Below are 14695 nucleotides of genomic sequence, written 5' to 3'. Positions count from 1 at the left end.
GGAGAGTATGATTAGAAATTCCTCTACTTGGTCCCCAAGCTGTGCACTTCAGACCTGCTTTTGTCAACTTCTTGCCATGTTACACCCTCTGAAAAAGCAGCTCTGCTTCAGCTAATTTGCAGCTCTCTTGCTGTACTGTAACTGCACCTATTAGAACAGTTTACCTGGGCATGACCTTGTGGCTACTACTGTAGGTACAAAAACCCAACATAAAACCCAAACCAAACAACTTTAATTTACTATTTTTGTAAAACAGTTATTTTTGAGCATGCAAAAAAAGTGCCACTTTATGGATAGGTATAAATAATCACTTATAGGTTGAATTGAGGATGCAGGTTTCTGTGTCTTCAGACGTTGTGGATTTTCTTAACATACAATTATCTGCAGCATCCTCCTTGGTGTTTCAAGTGCAGCATGGGTTTCCTTGAGCTGTACTTGTCTCCCAAACAGGATTGACGTAATAAAGTATCTGGGACGCTTATGGTTCTATTCAAAAATTAAGGAAAGGAAAGATTGGTAAAAACCTGCCAGCTCAGTATTGTCCTGTAATAGAATGCTGTTATTTAGCAGTTCAGCAATCCAGTTTCCCAGTGCCAGAAAGCAATGGGGCTTCAGGAGTCAGAATGGGGAGCCCCATTAGTACTTGTGAGTACAGCATGAAATGGGACTGTTGGTGAGGGAAAGCTGCTTTTAGGAGCGACCCGGTAGCTGCAGAGCAGTGTGTGTCACAGACTCCTTAGAACTGGCAAAGAATGTGGTTTCACAACAGTCATGAGAGCTCTGTGCCTTTTTCTGTAAGGAATTGCATCTGATACAAAACCTGGGGGAGGAATGTTATGTAGCTGAATAACCCTAAACAATAAATACCTCTCAGTTCTCCACACTTGCCTTTTGGCACTGGTATTTTAAATGAAGTTCAATTGGAAACTGGAAAGGTAACCACTTTCCACGACCTAGCAGTGAGCCAGGGATGTGTCAGTTACCTCATCCTGCTCCAAGCTGAAACAGACACTTAAACATTTTACAGCTTCTGAAAAGTTTTAGTCTGTAGAAAACTTCATAGCAATTTGATTTTTAGCCTGAGTAAGTAATTGCTTTAGATTATCTTTTCATTAATGTCCCTCTCTGGAAGGACCCATAGGCCATAAAACTAGTTCATTTCTTACCAGTAGTTTATTACTCTTTTGATGGCTCATACCTCTCCTTTCCTCCACTTTTTAGTTTTTGTATGCTTTTGCCTGGTTTAGAGCTTAATCCTCCTTCCATGTGAGTTTTGCTAATTACTTCATTAGGGAAGTATTTAGAGAGAAAGAAGTACTGTGATCAGGACCTGAATTTGGTAATATCACCTGTGTATCTCAATTCTGGCAACAGGATTCAAACATTCTGTAGTTCTTGTTGACCAGCCTTTTTTTCACAGAAAAAAACCACCACAACAACCAAACAAAAAAAATCTGAGAAATTTCACTGCCCATATTACCATGTCTGTGCCTAGTTGTGACTTTATTCAGTTGTAAGGGGGAAAGGTGCAAGTTACTACAGCAGAAGCAGACTGGGACTGGTAAACACGTGCTTTACGCTTGCAGTTTGAGCATTTTGTTCAGTTATACGACTGATAACAAAAGCACAGTCAAAACCGTATCCCAGCACTGAGAATGCAACTCACCAAGCTGCAAAAAGCAGATTTAGTTTCTTTTGCAGATGGTCTATGAGTCTCATGTGGCATCATATTAAATTATATAGGCAGTCAGTCACTTGTTCTGAAGCGATGCTCAGAGCTGAGAGTTGTGATGTGCTTGGACCATTCTGTTGGAAAACAGGCTCTAAAGCTAATACAGCTCCTCTGAAGGGCAGCAGCGAAGGGGCCTGCAGAGCAAGGGGCTTCAAACAGCTTCAAGGCTGCAGTTCTCCCTGTGATGCACTATGAGGGTGGCCCCCCGACCCTATGATGGGCTGTGGAGCATTTTGCCCTAAAGGTAGGAGACTAGATGGACTCATTTAGTTATTTTTCATCTTCGTTTATGTGATACTTTAGAAGTATTGTTTTCTACCTTATATTTTTGCAATGGTTGGTTTTTTTGTTTTGTAATATTTTGAAGATAAGGATGTGAGTGTTGCTTTCTTCTTGCCTTTGTCAGGCTTTGTTTTTCCTGGGTAAGAGGAAGAAAATACAGTAGTTTGTTAATTTTGAATGCTGTTCCATGAAAATATTTCTGCAATAGGAGTGAGACAGAATTAGCTGTTTCATCTTAGTGTTATTTCATAAAAGTATGTGTTTCTATTGACTTCAGTTTGGTACAAATTCAGTCCTTAAGTAATACTAGATCCGGTGCAAAACCAGTGATTTTTATCAGCTGAATTTCCACTCAGGGAAAATTGTCATTTGTAGGCAAAAACACGCTTGTGATAGCAGTTTTCAAATGGGCTGTTTATCATGCATTAGGTAAGTTTTAATATTCATGCTTATTAAAATGAAAATTTTGTAGTACTGAACCCTTTCTAATAGGAATATTAACATAAACTCATTTATAACATCAACACCCGAAGGCTGCAGATTATTTCTGGGAACCTATGATTGTTAGTGCTATGAAGTAAAACCCATTTAAGGTTATTTACTTGGATGATTGAATTGCAGGTTCTGGTGTATTCACCTGTGAAGTAGGAAACAGCCACCGTGCTATTGGTATGTTTTGCACGCTGAAATTGATACATTGGTAATGACAGCAACCCATGAAATGCATTTAACAGGTAGGGGTTTACACAGGTGGTGTTTCCCTTGTCTGACAGCTGTTGACAGGTGGTAAGCAGCAAGTGCTGCTCTGAACTTACACCCCGCTGGAAATCTCTTGAAAAAGACGGTTGCAATGCATACGCAGTTCAGAGCTGTGGGTGTACCCTTACAGTGCTGCTGCTTCTATTGCTTGCAACTTGTTTCCTGATAAGAAACATATGAGCACCATAATCAGATGAACAGTTCAGTAAGGTAATTTTTTTGAGACAGGGCATTTGGAAGTTGGAGCAGCTGTTTGAGTTTTATAAGGAAATGAGCAAGATTGAGAATGCACAGGAGGGTACCAGGCAGTGCCTGTGAAGGGCAAGGCACAGGGCTCAATGAAAATCATTACTACTGGTTATATGAAAAGAAGGGTGTTCTCTGTGCTGTGATATGGGTTTGGGAAACAAGAAGTACAGATATTCCTGTCCATTCTACGTCAGGCTAAGTATAACATAGATGGGTTTTTAAGGCTGTATTTTTAAGAGCCTAGCTCCCATTTTACAAATACAGTTTGTGTCTCCAGAAAGGAAATACGTAAATGTGTCCCTTAATCTAGAAGTGCATCACTTTCTGTGCTGCAGAATGGGGTTAATGCTCTTTTCTTCTGTTGATGGGATGCTAAACGAAATAATTCTGATTAAGAGATTTGAGAACCGAGACTCAAAAGCGTTGATTTATTTCTTGTGCAAATTGAGAATGAACTCTGCTTTCCCAAGCCAGACATAGTTTCCAGTCTGTGCTACCAAAGTCCTGTCTTGCATCATCATCTTGCACATTTGCGTAAATGTGTTTTAGGAGAATACCACAGCCATACTATTGATCACACCACACTGTGATTTATGCCAGCTAACCAAAGGCCTCCCACTAGTCAGGGATTGCCACAGCCCTAATATATTCCTTCCCATCCCTGAAATGACCCTTCATGCTGTATGGCTTGGTAAGAACAGGAGGGCTTCTGCACTCTATGAAATAAGGGTGGGGAAGCAAGGTCACCTTTTGTGTAGTCCTTTCTGTAACAGCTCAAGCCTGAAGTTTTTCTGCTGTCAAATGTACATTAACCTCCATGTTGGTCAAGAGAACCCCAAAGGGTAGTTTGCTCTTCAGTATGCTAAAAGATACTTTTCTACCATTTTAAGTTTTCATTTTTCTGCCCTTCACCAAATCCAGCCCATTTTCTTTAAGAGTGTAGCTGGGTTTCTGTTGATCCAGCCAAAGCCACAGTCTAGTTTTTCCATGTTGAAGGCCTGTGTTTAGATCCCAATTCCCAAATTAGATCCTGATTTTGATTTCTTAACAAGAAACTTCAGTTCCCTAGGACACACTGCAGAGACTTTTAGAAACCATCTGTGTGTTAGGCACAAATGCTAAATGTAGCAAGTAATCAAAAATCTTTACAATGGAGGGAACAAAAAAGAATTCGAAGTCACAAGTCAATTCTCATTTGTTGTACTGAATCTGAGAACTGTGGTTAGGTGCTCAGGATTGATGCAGAAGGTACCAAGGCACGGACTGCAAGCTACCAGTTAGGCAAATAAGTAATACATCTGCATATTTGTATCCGTAATTATTTTATTTCTTCGGGTCACTCTTACCACATCTTCTTTGTGTTTACTACTTGTCCAGCCTTGATGTCACCCTCAAACTTTATCTTGGTTGACTTTGATACTAAAGAAAGGTCTTGAAGCATGAGGAGCTCTCAGATGTTAAGGTGGTTTTGGTTTTGGTTTTCCCTTCTGGGATGGAGAGACACTTGGCCACTTACTACAGATCTTTTGATCCTTTGTCACAAAGTCATCCTTGAAGATGACCAGATGCTTATATTAAAACACAAGTAGCTGTAGGAATTACAGTTTGAAAACAGTGGCCATGTTATAAACCGTGTTGCAGTCCCTGAAAAAGAACTTTAACTTTCCAGTAAATGTAGTCATCTTCCTAATTCTTCCAAGAAGAAGTAGTAATCTAGATTATTGAGATGCAGTGAGTCCGACATTTAATTTTTTCTCCTTCAAAACCAAAGCTTTGATACACAAGAAGAAAAGAGCAAGAAACTCAGGAAATCCTTAGCTTGCTACTACTGTGCCCTCACATTCCTAAGAGCTATTTTTGGGTTTTCTCTTAGGAATAGCTAGAACTTATTGAGCTGGGAAAGACTTCTTGGAACAGATCTTTGGTTTTGTCTTTTCTGCATGAATGCCTCTTGTTGATGTTGGAATAGCTACTATTAGCTGGTTGGTGATTCAGGGAGTGAGGCAAGTCAGTCCTACAAAGTCATCTTCTCCACTCCAGAATATTTGGGAAAAAACTGTTGCAGCAAGCTGGTGAGCATATAGGATGAACAACTGCCTCCACTTGCTTTGGGTTAAGACTATATCATGAGGTCTGTCTGACTCTCTTCTGGATGTTGCTACCTGCAGTTTCGTTATAATTCGAGAAATACGGAAATAGCAGTGAGGAGGATACAAGTGCTCTCCCTTCGGTCTCCATATAGCCCCAGGCACTTGATGTGTTTCTGAGATGTCTTAATAAATCAGTTCTGAGATTTCTCAATAAATATCTCAATAAATTGGAAAACTTAGCTGCCAAAGGATTTGTTTTAATAAGATATTTAGCTTTAGGGATACCACGTGTGGACCAGCTAAGAACCTCTAGGTATCTTTCGCACAAAGATGCTACCAGCATATCTGAGACTGTCTGAGGAGTTTTCAGGCTGGGATCAAATCCAGTGCAGCACCTTTTGATAGGGACTTGGAATGGTCGCAGCATTTCTCATATGCCTCATTTCTTCTTAAGTGGGGGAAAAAATATCAGTGTAGTTTGAACTGCTGTCTGTATTTGTTCTCTTTTTTTTTTTTTTTTTTTTTTTTTCTAGTGATATTTTAGACACTCCTGTAGGGTGACCTGCATTTTAAAACATCTGCAGATACTGCTTATGTATTTTAAAAGATGCGTTGAGAGGATGTGTTGAAGGAATGAATGGAATGACTGGCATCTGTGTTAGCTTGACACGGCACCACTTGTTACCTCTTAGAAACTACAGGGAAAATCTGCGGAAGAGCCTTCATCCCAAATTAAATGTGAAAGCATGTAAGACTTAATGAAGCTACTCATGACATGGCAAAGAAAATCACATTTACTCTTTAAATGGATTTGAACTTGCTCCCTGTTTTGTTGTCTTTTTACCTACTTGGACCAGAGATGTCAGTCAGTGGAGGGTGTTTTCCCTGCTAATTGCAAAAAAGAAAGCAACAGCAAGCTAGTCACTGAGGTACTTTGGAGTAATTTTGGACTTTAAAGAATGTTTAAGGCAGTAAGCATTTAATGAGTACTGCATACATGAAAAAAGTATAGCATTTCTTTTTTTTTTTTTCCTTTTCTTTTGTGAACAGCATTTCTCCTTTTTGTGTGTATGTTTGGTTTAGTGGAGAAATGAGAGAAGAAAATAGATTATTTTTTGGAGACTGGGTACTAATGCAGTGACATTAAAGGCAGGCACATTGTTGTCAGCCAGTTTGCATATTTATTTACTTTTACAAATGGTTGGCTTGGAGTCAGTAGTTAATGGAATGAGAATGATGTTCCTGTACAGATCATTTCCTGAGAAACATTTTCAATTACAAACATATCTCTGCTTTTCTTTCCTCATTTGTTATGTCTTGGAGAATAAATGGGAAGTAGCATTTACAACTTAAGGTTTATGTTCTGAAGACAATTTTAACAATGATCCCCACATAAAAAGGCCCCTTTGTAGTTGCAGACATGTGTTTATGATGTTTTGTGCTGTGAATATCAAATTTCTGGTGGACGCTGTGTCACACTCTGCAAACTTGTAAACATCTATAAATCCATTGGATCATTTTAGTACCATGTGTAATGCAGATTTATTGTCTTTTGTGTGGATTTCTTTTGTTTCAGAGTTAAAGCTGAGTTGCCAGAATCCATATTGGATGAATTATGTATTCAAGAAAATTAGGCAGTACCATTTTAGATTAATATTTTCTTTTCCCTTTGTGGACTTACAAGATGCGCACACATAAGCATTAGAAAATAACATTTTGGATGGATGGCCCAGAAAGCAATTGTGTAAGTTTGCTTGATTAAATAGCATCATTCTGTAAAAGCTTGAACTAGGACTTTTTGAAAATGCTTTTGCTGTTTTTTCTGTCATTCTCTGACTATCTTAGGTAACTTGGATCTCTTCACATTTGCCAGTACAAATTCAGAATTACTCCACTGGAATTACATCAGGATATGAAACTGGAGTATGTGAGGGGGAATAGGAATCACTCTGAGCCAGTGAGCTAGTATAAATCATCATAAATCCACTTAAATTGGTGCAGGTACACTCATTGACGCTGAAGTCTGCATTGTAGACTATGAAGGCAGTAAAAGTAAAGCACCTTTTGTGCACGAGTGGTTATAAAATCCAGCCATCAAGGTCGTAAGCATTTATCAGAAATTTGCACCCAGTAAGAGGAATATGAAACCAAAAGCGATTCATCTAAATTTGGCTCAGCTCTAATTGAGTCAATATCTCTGGCCTATACAAAACGGTAAAGACATTTCTTATTGAAAACCAGCATTTTTCTAAACTGGCTGTGATTTCTGGCTACATACGTAAACATACGTTGTATAAGCATGCATGTTTGCATGTGGGTGTATATACAAATACGCAGTGTTACTCCAGCAATGTGTCTGCAGCTAGCCTTCCAAGCGGTGCTTGTTCCAAGAAAGAGTAGCTTCAGATAGAGACACGGCACGTAAAGCTGCTGTCTGCCATGGTAGTTTACAATATCAGGTAGTTTGTCCTTTGACTTTAAACTCCTGGAGTCATGTGAATGGCAACCAATCTCAGTTTCTGGAAAAAAAAAAATAGCCCACCCAACACCCCCCCAAAAAAATTCCAAAACAAAATATTTGCAACCTTAAAAATGGCAGAGATGACCTTGAATGGAAACCCCATACATTAAAGCAAGGCAGGCAGTTCAAGAACTGCAGAAGTGTGTATGTATATATATTTATGCAGGTGTATATGCATATATTTAAATCTCCTGGTTTTGAAAGATTGAGGTTAGAAGCATTGTGTTGTCGCTGTGCTCCTCCAGCATTAGGGTTCGGTTCTAGTTAATCACAAACTTTCAGAATAGACCCATTAGTGTTGTAGCACTTGAGTAATTTTAGTTTTGCAAGTATGGAGTCAATTATATGGAAAGACATGGCTCTAGCACTCAGAGGAGAGACCATTTAACACTACATCTTGCTGTATTTATTTTATGATTCTTTGGATAGATATGCTAAAATACGTCTAAACCACAGAGAGTGCGTTGGGTGATGTGGCATTTCTGAGCTCAGTCAAATAATAAGATGTGTTTTATTCAAATCAGAATAACATTAAGCCCTGAATACTAAACAGAGCAGCAAAAAGCCTTCAGCGCACAAAATAAACAAGTAAAAAACCCAAATGAAACTGTCTAATAAATACAATGTGGAGCAACAGGCTGCATGTACTAGAGGAATTAAGCCAATTTAAACCGTATGGGCAGTACTCCACTTTCAGATGTGCTCAGCGTCCAACGGTTTCAATGGCAGTTGGATGCATGCATCAAAGGGTGAAGCCTGGCTCAGAGCACCCGCGTGGATTTGATAGCATAGGTTTATGACCTTGTAATCCTAGAGCATCTAAAACAGTAAGAACTCCATCCAGCTTAAAATAGCTGCTGTAGTTGCTGTTGGTACAAGCCTGTGGGCTCCCCAGCTCGGGGGGCCAAATTTGGTGCTGGCACGATAGGAGGAAGTCTGTTGACAGCTGATAGCAGTGGAGTTGCGCTTGATTACATCATAACAAATTTGGCATGTGGAGCTGAATCAGAAGTCAGAGCTGAAGCGTCCGTTCCTTATCCAGAGTTAAAACTGGGACTTTCACATTGCCAATCCACAGAGATTTATCTGGCCCATGTGTAACCCTGTGGCTTTTAAGGGTCTTGCTTTAGAAGTGCATTCAACCCCCAGTTCCACTCAGCATGGTGACTGTAAAAAACAGAAGGACTGGATTTTCCTCTTACATCCAAAAGGATAAAGTCCCTAATCATGCCAATGTAAGCACAATGAGAACAAGCCTTGTGGCAGCTGATGCGCGGGGCTGTATCTGGGCCACAGCAGAGGGTGAGAACAGAAAGGTGCTCTTAACTCTGCTTGCTGGTGTTGTCTAGGGGCCAAGCATGCCTCATGTTAAGCATCAGAGGATGCTGCCACAGGTCACAGGTCACTGGTCTGGCTCCTGGCGACTGGTGTGGTACAGCTGAACTGCAGCTGTGTCCCCCCTCATACCTTCCTGGGTCTTTACACACTGAGACTCGGAGTGGAGGTGCTACTGATGCGCCAAGTCATTCCTCAAAGTATTTTAAGAACTTAGATGATTTTATTTTCATTTCAGCTGCTGCAAAAATTGTCCCAAAGCTGTGTGATTTGTTTTTCCTAAAATCTTAAATTGCCAGAGTGATTTTCATGAAAATTAATTAAAACAAATTAATGAAAAGCAGCTGGAAAATGGATTCCTCTGCTGAAACTGTGGTATGCAAACTCTTAACCTCAATCACATTTTTGTGGTTCTTCTATAAACACCTAAGGATATAATAGTGGTTTGTCATGGAACTTTTTTGATGGAAATTCTTAGAGAGTGAGGCTATACTACATAATACATTTTCTTTCTCTTTCCATACAACTTGATACAGTGCATGTTCTTACCTGCTCCTTTTAGCAGTGGTATTAATCTGTAGTTAAATCTTTTGAGTATTGGGGAAAAAATGAAAAAGATGCTGTCAGGCTCAGGGTTTCTCCATCGTGTTTTCAGTTTGTAGGGGATGGGAGGGCAGGAGGAATCTTTATTATGGGACTAATACCAACCTTGGGCATTGGTTGCGCACTGCAGAATGCAGTGGCTGAGGAGGAGCTGTCCTCTCTGGCAAACTGGATCCATCTGGGATCTTTGGGTCATCTGGAGGCATGTTGGGTAGGTTCTGCGAATGGCTCGGGCAGGTGTGAGAAATGTATGCAATTTGGGTGAGCTGCCTGGGGGAAACAAGACCACCACTCGTGTATATCTGTGTACAGCAAAGCAGGACTTAGCTCCAGCTGTACAATAAATACAACACTTGCAATGTATTCTAGAACAGATCAATGTATTAGTTTCTCCTGTATATTTATTATTATTTTATTTGTATTTTTGTTTCTTTTCCGTGCAAAGATATGGTGGATTTTTGTTTGCTTTATTTTCAGAAACTCTGATGATATGATGGTCAGGTTATCAAAAGTAGAATGTAATAGCGGTGCGCATTGGAGGACAAATATGGGGACATTCAGTGGGCCTTGTAAAGAATGCCTTGCAAAACATTCAGCCTGGAAAGGTCTACCCAAGTCTTGCTGGAGAAGTGTCATGAGCTCTGCCAGTGGGTCGCTCCCTGGAGAGAGGAGCCAAAGGCTTTTCCCACTGTCTTTCTCTAGGAAAATAAGCAGACTGCTTCTTCTGGTGTGTCTTGCCCAAGCAGAGCATCCAGCCCTTCAGGATAGGAGAGCTCCGTGGAGCAAGTTTGCTTGAACAGTTTTCATTTACTATGCTCCCTCTTGGGACTGATGTGAAAAAAACGTTTTCTGCCCAGGAACCGTTGTGCAGAAGTTCTCCATGAACTAAACATTTCAGATCAGAAAGACCTCTGCATGGAAATTTTCTATCCACTAATGTTTTTATGCCCATAACCATTTTGAACTGAAATGGGGGAAAAAATAAAAATCAAAGAGGTTAATAAAACCAACAGTGATTTTCTCTAAGGAGTGCTAGCCGTTCAAAAAATTGCCATTAAGTGTAAACAGTTCCTGAGATTGTATATGCTAGTCCAAATTCATCCTTGCTATAACTCCTCAGAACTCAGTGGAGTTACACGAGGGATTAATTTGGTCCATTGCTCTCAGCCATCAGTTTTAGAGGATATACAACAATCGAGGGAACTATTATTGTCAACATTATTTTATGACTCTTTAGAGCTGTTCAGTATTTGTATTTTACAGATACACAAGCAGGGTGAGTGTATGGAGCAAAGTTAGTGTTTCAGTATTTAAGGGAGTGGATTTTTCAGTTATTTTTGTACAATTAAAAGTAACAAGCATTCTAACAGCAGTTATTGCTATGAACCTTACATAGATGCCTGAATACAGCTACACAGATTCTTGAAACATGCACAGGCATTTCATCTGGCAGAGCACAAAACATCTCACAAGGCATAGAAAATACCTGGAAAGTTTTAAGTACTGTTATCACACCAACTGACTAATTATCACAGTGTTCATGTGAAACTTAGCTGTTTATTTCAGCCAGGAAGTTAAGGCAGAGAGGTAAAATTGTTTTTCAAAAGCTAACTCAGAGACAGTCACAGGGCCAGGGACAAAACACAAGATCTCTACTGTCATTCTGTACTTTTCTGTTTTCTCTGAACCTAAATTGTTTCTATAATTTTCAAAATAAACTGAGGAAAGCTTCAGGTAATAAATCTGAAACGTTAGATGGTGGATCTGTATCTGCACAAAACCCATATGTTTTAGTTCATGTCAGAAGGTGTATACAGCTACCTGAATCTTTAGGACACATGTAGGATAATTGAATTAAATTATTTAAGTTTAAACTCCGACTGGAACAGGTAGTGCTAACAACCAGTTCTGCTAAAGGTCTGTACACTGGAAAACGAGCAGTCAGAACAGCATTACTTGTTGTTCGTAAGATGGTCAGGCTCTTGCCTGGTTCGGTAAGTCAGGTGTGTACTGATTTATTGATGATAGAGCAAGAGACAAACTTGGCTGATCATCAGAGGGGGTACCCTCCCTGGGCAGTGCTGTGTGTTCTCCCACAGTGGTTGGATTATTGTATCGGCTCGTTTGTGTTTATTCTCTTCTGTTACAGAGGCATTTTGGGGCAGTGAAGGAAGTTGTCTTTGCAATCTGTTAAAGTTTGGGTCACCCAGAGGAATGAATGAAGTTGCTCTGAGCTGCACCTGGTACAGCACTAGCGGCAGGACTGCTTTTACACTTCTCAGGATATCTTTGTTCCTATGCTCTCAGAGCGTGTATGACAAGAACGTTGATTTTTGCAGCGTTAGGGGACTCTGGCTGAGTAAAAACTTGTCCATATTTCCTGACAGCTGTGGGCATCTCCAAACTATGGGATTTTGGACTACTTCCCCATTCCTGTGTCCAAGTTCTTCCTCAACCTGGTCTGAACTCTACACTAAGGCAGTACCTTTGAGGGTTCATTGTCTTTCACCTGCGTCCTGCTGCTGTAGTTTCTGCTAAAGAAAGGCCAAGAACAGAGGCCAGAAGCGTCCCACAGTCTGCTCCAGCTGGTCTCTGACTTGAATGATGGAGGTAGCCATGTGCTGCAACTGCACCTCCAGTTCTAAACAGTTTATCCTTCTGACAGCTCCTGCGTGAATGTACAGCCAGGCCCAGCTCTTCCCAATTAGCTAAACTTGAAGCATGTCCAGAGCAAGGATGACATAGCTGAGAGCAATAATAGTTTCCCTCCACTAAAATGATTCATTAGTGTTAAAATGTCAGGACCATTAAAATGCAAGTGAGCTTTTTAAAGTTTGAGGACAAATGGGCCTTACCCTGCAAAAGATTTGAGGAAGTTGCATTGATTCCAGTATCATTGTCCATGAAAAATCTACTCGTACAAATAAAGGTTTGTTAGCTAGGCCTCCCTTTTTTGTGAGCTGTATTTTATTGCTGTAATTCCACCTAGTGGCTTATCTAATAGAGTCATGTTCTTGTAAAGAAATTAAGACAATTAATGCTACTTTTAGCAAGAGTGAAATAGTAAGTAAAATTGAATTGAAATTTGACCAAGCTCTTTTTTTTTATTTCCTAGTATCTGAATTACAGGAAGAAGGAATAAATGCCATTAACTTACCTCTCAGTCCAATTCCATTTGAACTAGACCCTGAGGACACTATGCTAGGTAATTCACAACAATTTTACATCTCAACATAAAAGCTTGATGTAAAATAAAATGTCATGTCTGTAATAGTTTCTAACATCTTTTTTTAAACCTTCTAGAGGAAAATGAAGTTCGAACAATGGTTGATCCAAATTCAAGAAATGACCCAAAATTACAAGAACTAATGAAGGTAATAAAAAGCATGTAAACACTTTAAGGAAAGCGAAACTATTTTTTAATGCTTTCCCCACTTCTTTCATTTGAACATTTCAAAGCACTGTTTAGATATTAATTAAATGAAACTACATTGTGTGTACATCTCAGTGAAATGGGCAGGTCATTTGTTGCAGTATCTCTTTCTAGGTATGGCACAGAGAGTCTTAAGAATCTGGATTAAAATCTTGAGTCCAGATTCTTACTCCCAATCCAAGATCACACTGACTTCCCTCATAGTCTTTGTGATTCTTGGGGTTGGAACTGTAGCGGGAAGCTTCATTAGAATCAACCTCAACACCTTTTGCTTCACAATAAAATGTTAAAATACTACCGAAAGCAAAGGACGGATTACACTCCAGAAGGCACTGCATCAATCAGGTATTTGTCTAGATCTTACGGTGCACTGACACAGCCACCTTAGAAGAGTCCTTCCTGTTCTCTTCTGATGGTATTTCAGACTGATTATATTTTGAGCCATTGCAAATTTGGTATTCTTTCTGCTAACTATTTTCATCATTGTACAAAATGACATGTGTTTTAAATTGCAAATGAATAGTGTATAATACTGCCAAATTTGTGTTTCCCATATAGGTATTAATTGACTGGATTAATGATGTGTTGGTTGGAGAGAGGATTATTGTGAAAGACTTGGCTGAAGACCTGTATGATGGACAAGTATTGCAGAAATTATTTGGTAAGAAAAAATGTATGTGCATGCTGTTGGGGCACTTTGTAAGTAAGTGGATCACTGGTTCCTACTTAGGAGCCTTAGTATCATCTTACATATGCCACTAAGTGATATAAAAATAGCAGTGTGTTATGAGACCCTTGAGCAATAGGCTGTACACACAATCCTTATAGCTACAGTGCAATGTGTAGTGTTCTGTAGTTGATGAGAACAGCATAAAGCCTACCTGGGGTGCTAGAGAGGGAGGGTTCTTGTCTTGGCAACAGTATTCACTCCGTTTAAATTTATTATCCGCATATGTGCTGTACAAACTTAACCGTGTTACAAGTGGAAAGTAAGTTTGAAGGCAAGGGTATTTTCAGTACAACGGTGGATGTTTTTAATCTCTGCTGGTTCCATACTATAGTTTCTTCACATCGCAGAGTTCCTCTGGAAAGTTGGAATTTCTTTCTGATTTGATGTCTGGCTTTTAATGTTACTGAGGTAATGGTACCCAGTGGATTGCAAACTGAGCTTCAGCTGAGAAACAGATAGAGAAAAGAAACTGCTAATGCAGAGCTGGCATGTGCTTTTTTAACTGTTGGCTTGGAAGCCATTTACTTAGTTATTACAGCTCATAAAGTCTCCAGTAAATTTCTTTTCAGTATCTTAAATGAATCTTGAAACATCATGTGAGCACTTCTAATAAGACTACACAGGTTATTCCTCTCTATGAATGGTTAAGCTATTGACTATATGGTGATGGACTGGATATGCTCCAGACTGAGCAATTTGATTCTCATGGGCAGCCCTCCAGTGACTTTACCCAAACCCCAGAAATGCATATCAGATACAGCCTGACTCTAAATATGCATATACTGATCCAGCACTTATTGATTTCAGTGGAATCTTTTCCATTACTCTTAATTCCCTGTGGATCACTTTTATGCTAACTGAAGACTTTGGTCTTGTTGTGAGACTATGCACAGACTGATTTTCTGTGGAGGCACAAGAAACTCATGGAGATAGCAGTCTCTCCATGGCAGGATTCGTAGGC

At 39.7% G+C, this 14695-nt stretch overlaps 1 protein-coding gene across 4 annotated transcripts in view; it reads left to right on the top strand.

The window, feature by feature from the left end:
• PARVA (parvin alpha) overlaps positions 1-14695 on the top strand; it is a 68796-nt gene that overhangs the window by 31131 nt on the left and 22970 nt on the right. For 3 of the 4 annotated variants that reach the window (XM_056354514.1, XM_056354513.1, XM_056354516.1), the window contains 3 exons: positions 12687-12776; positions 12875-12945; positions 13563-13665. In XM_056354514.1, coding sequence (XP_056210489.1) covers positions 12687-12776; positions 12875-12945; positions 13563-13665 — 264 coding nt within the window. Of the gene's footprint in view, positions 1-1930; positions 1977-12686; positions 12777-12874; positions 12946-13562; positions 13666-14695 lie in introns of those variants that run through there. The other variant, XM_056354515.1, reaches the window with a different exon arrangement.

Source organism: Falco biarmicus, chromosome 10, assembly GCF_023638135.1.
Source record: "Falco biarmicus isolate bFalBia1 chromosome 10, bFalBia1.pri, whole genome shotgun sequence".
NCBI classification, from domain to species: domain Eukaryota; kingdom Metazoa; phylum Chordata; class Aves; order Falconiformes; family Falconidae; genus Falco; species Falco biarmicus.
Note: the sequence above shows the minus strand (reverse complement) of the source record. Positions and strands in the feature narration are given on the sequence as shown.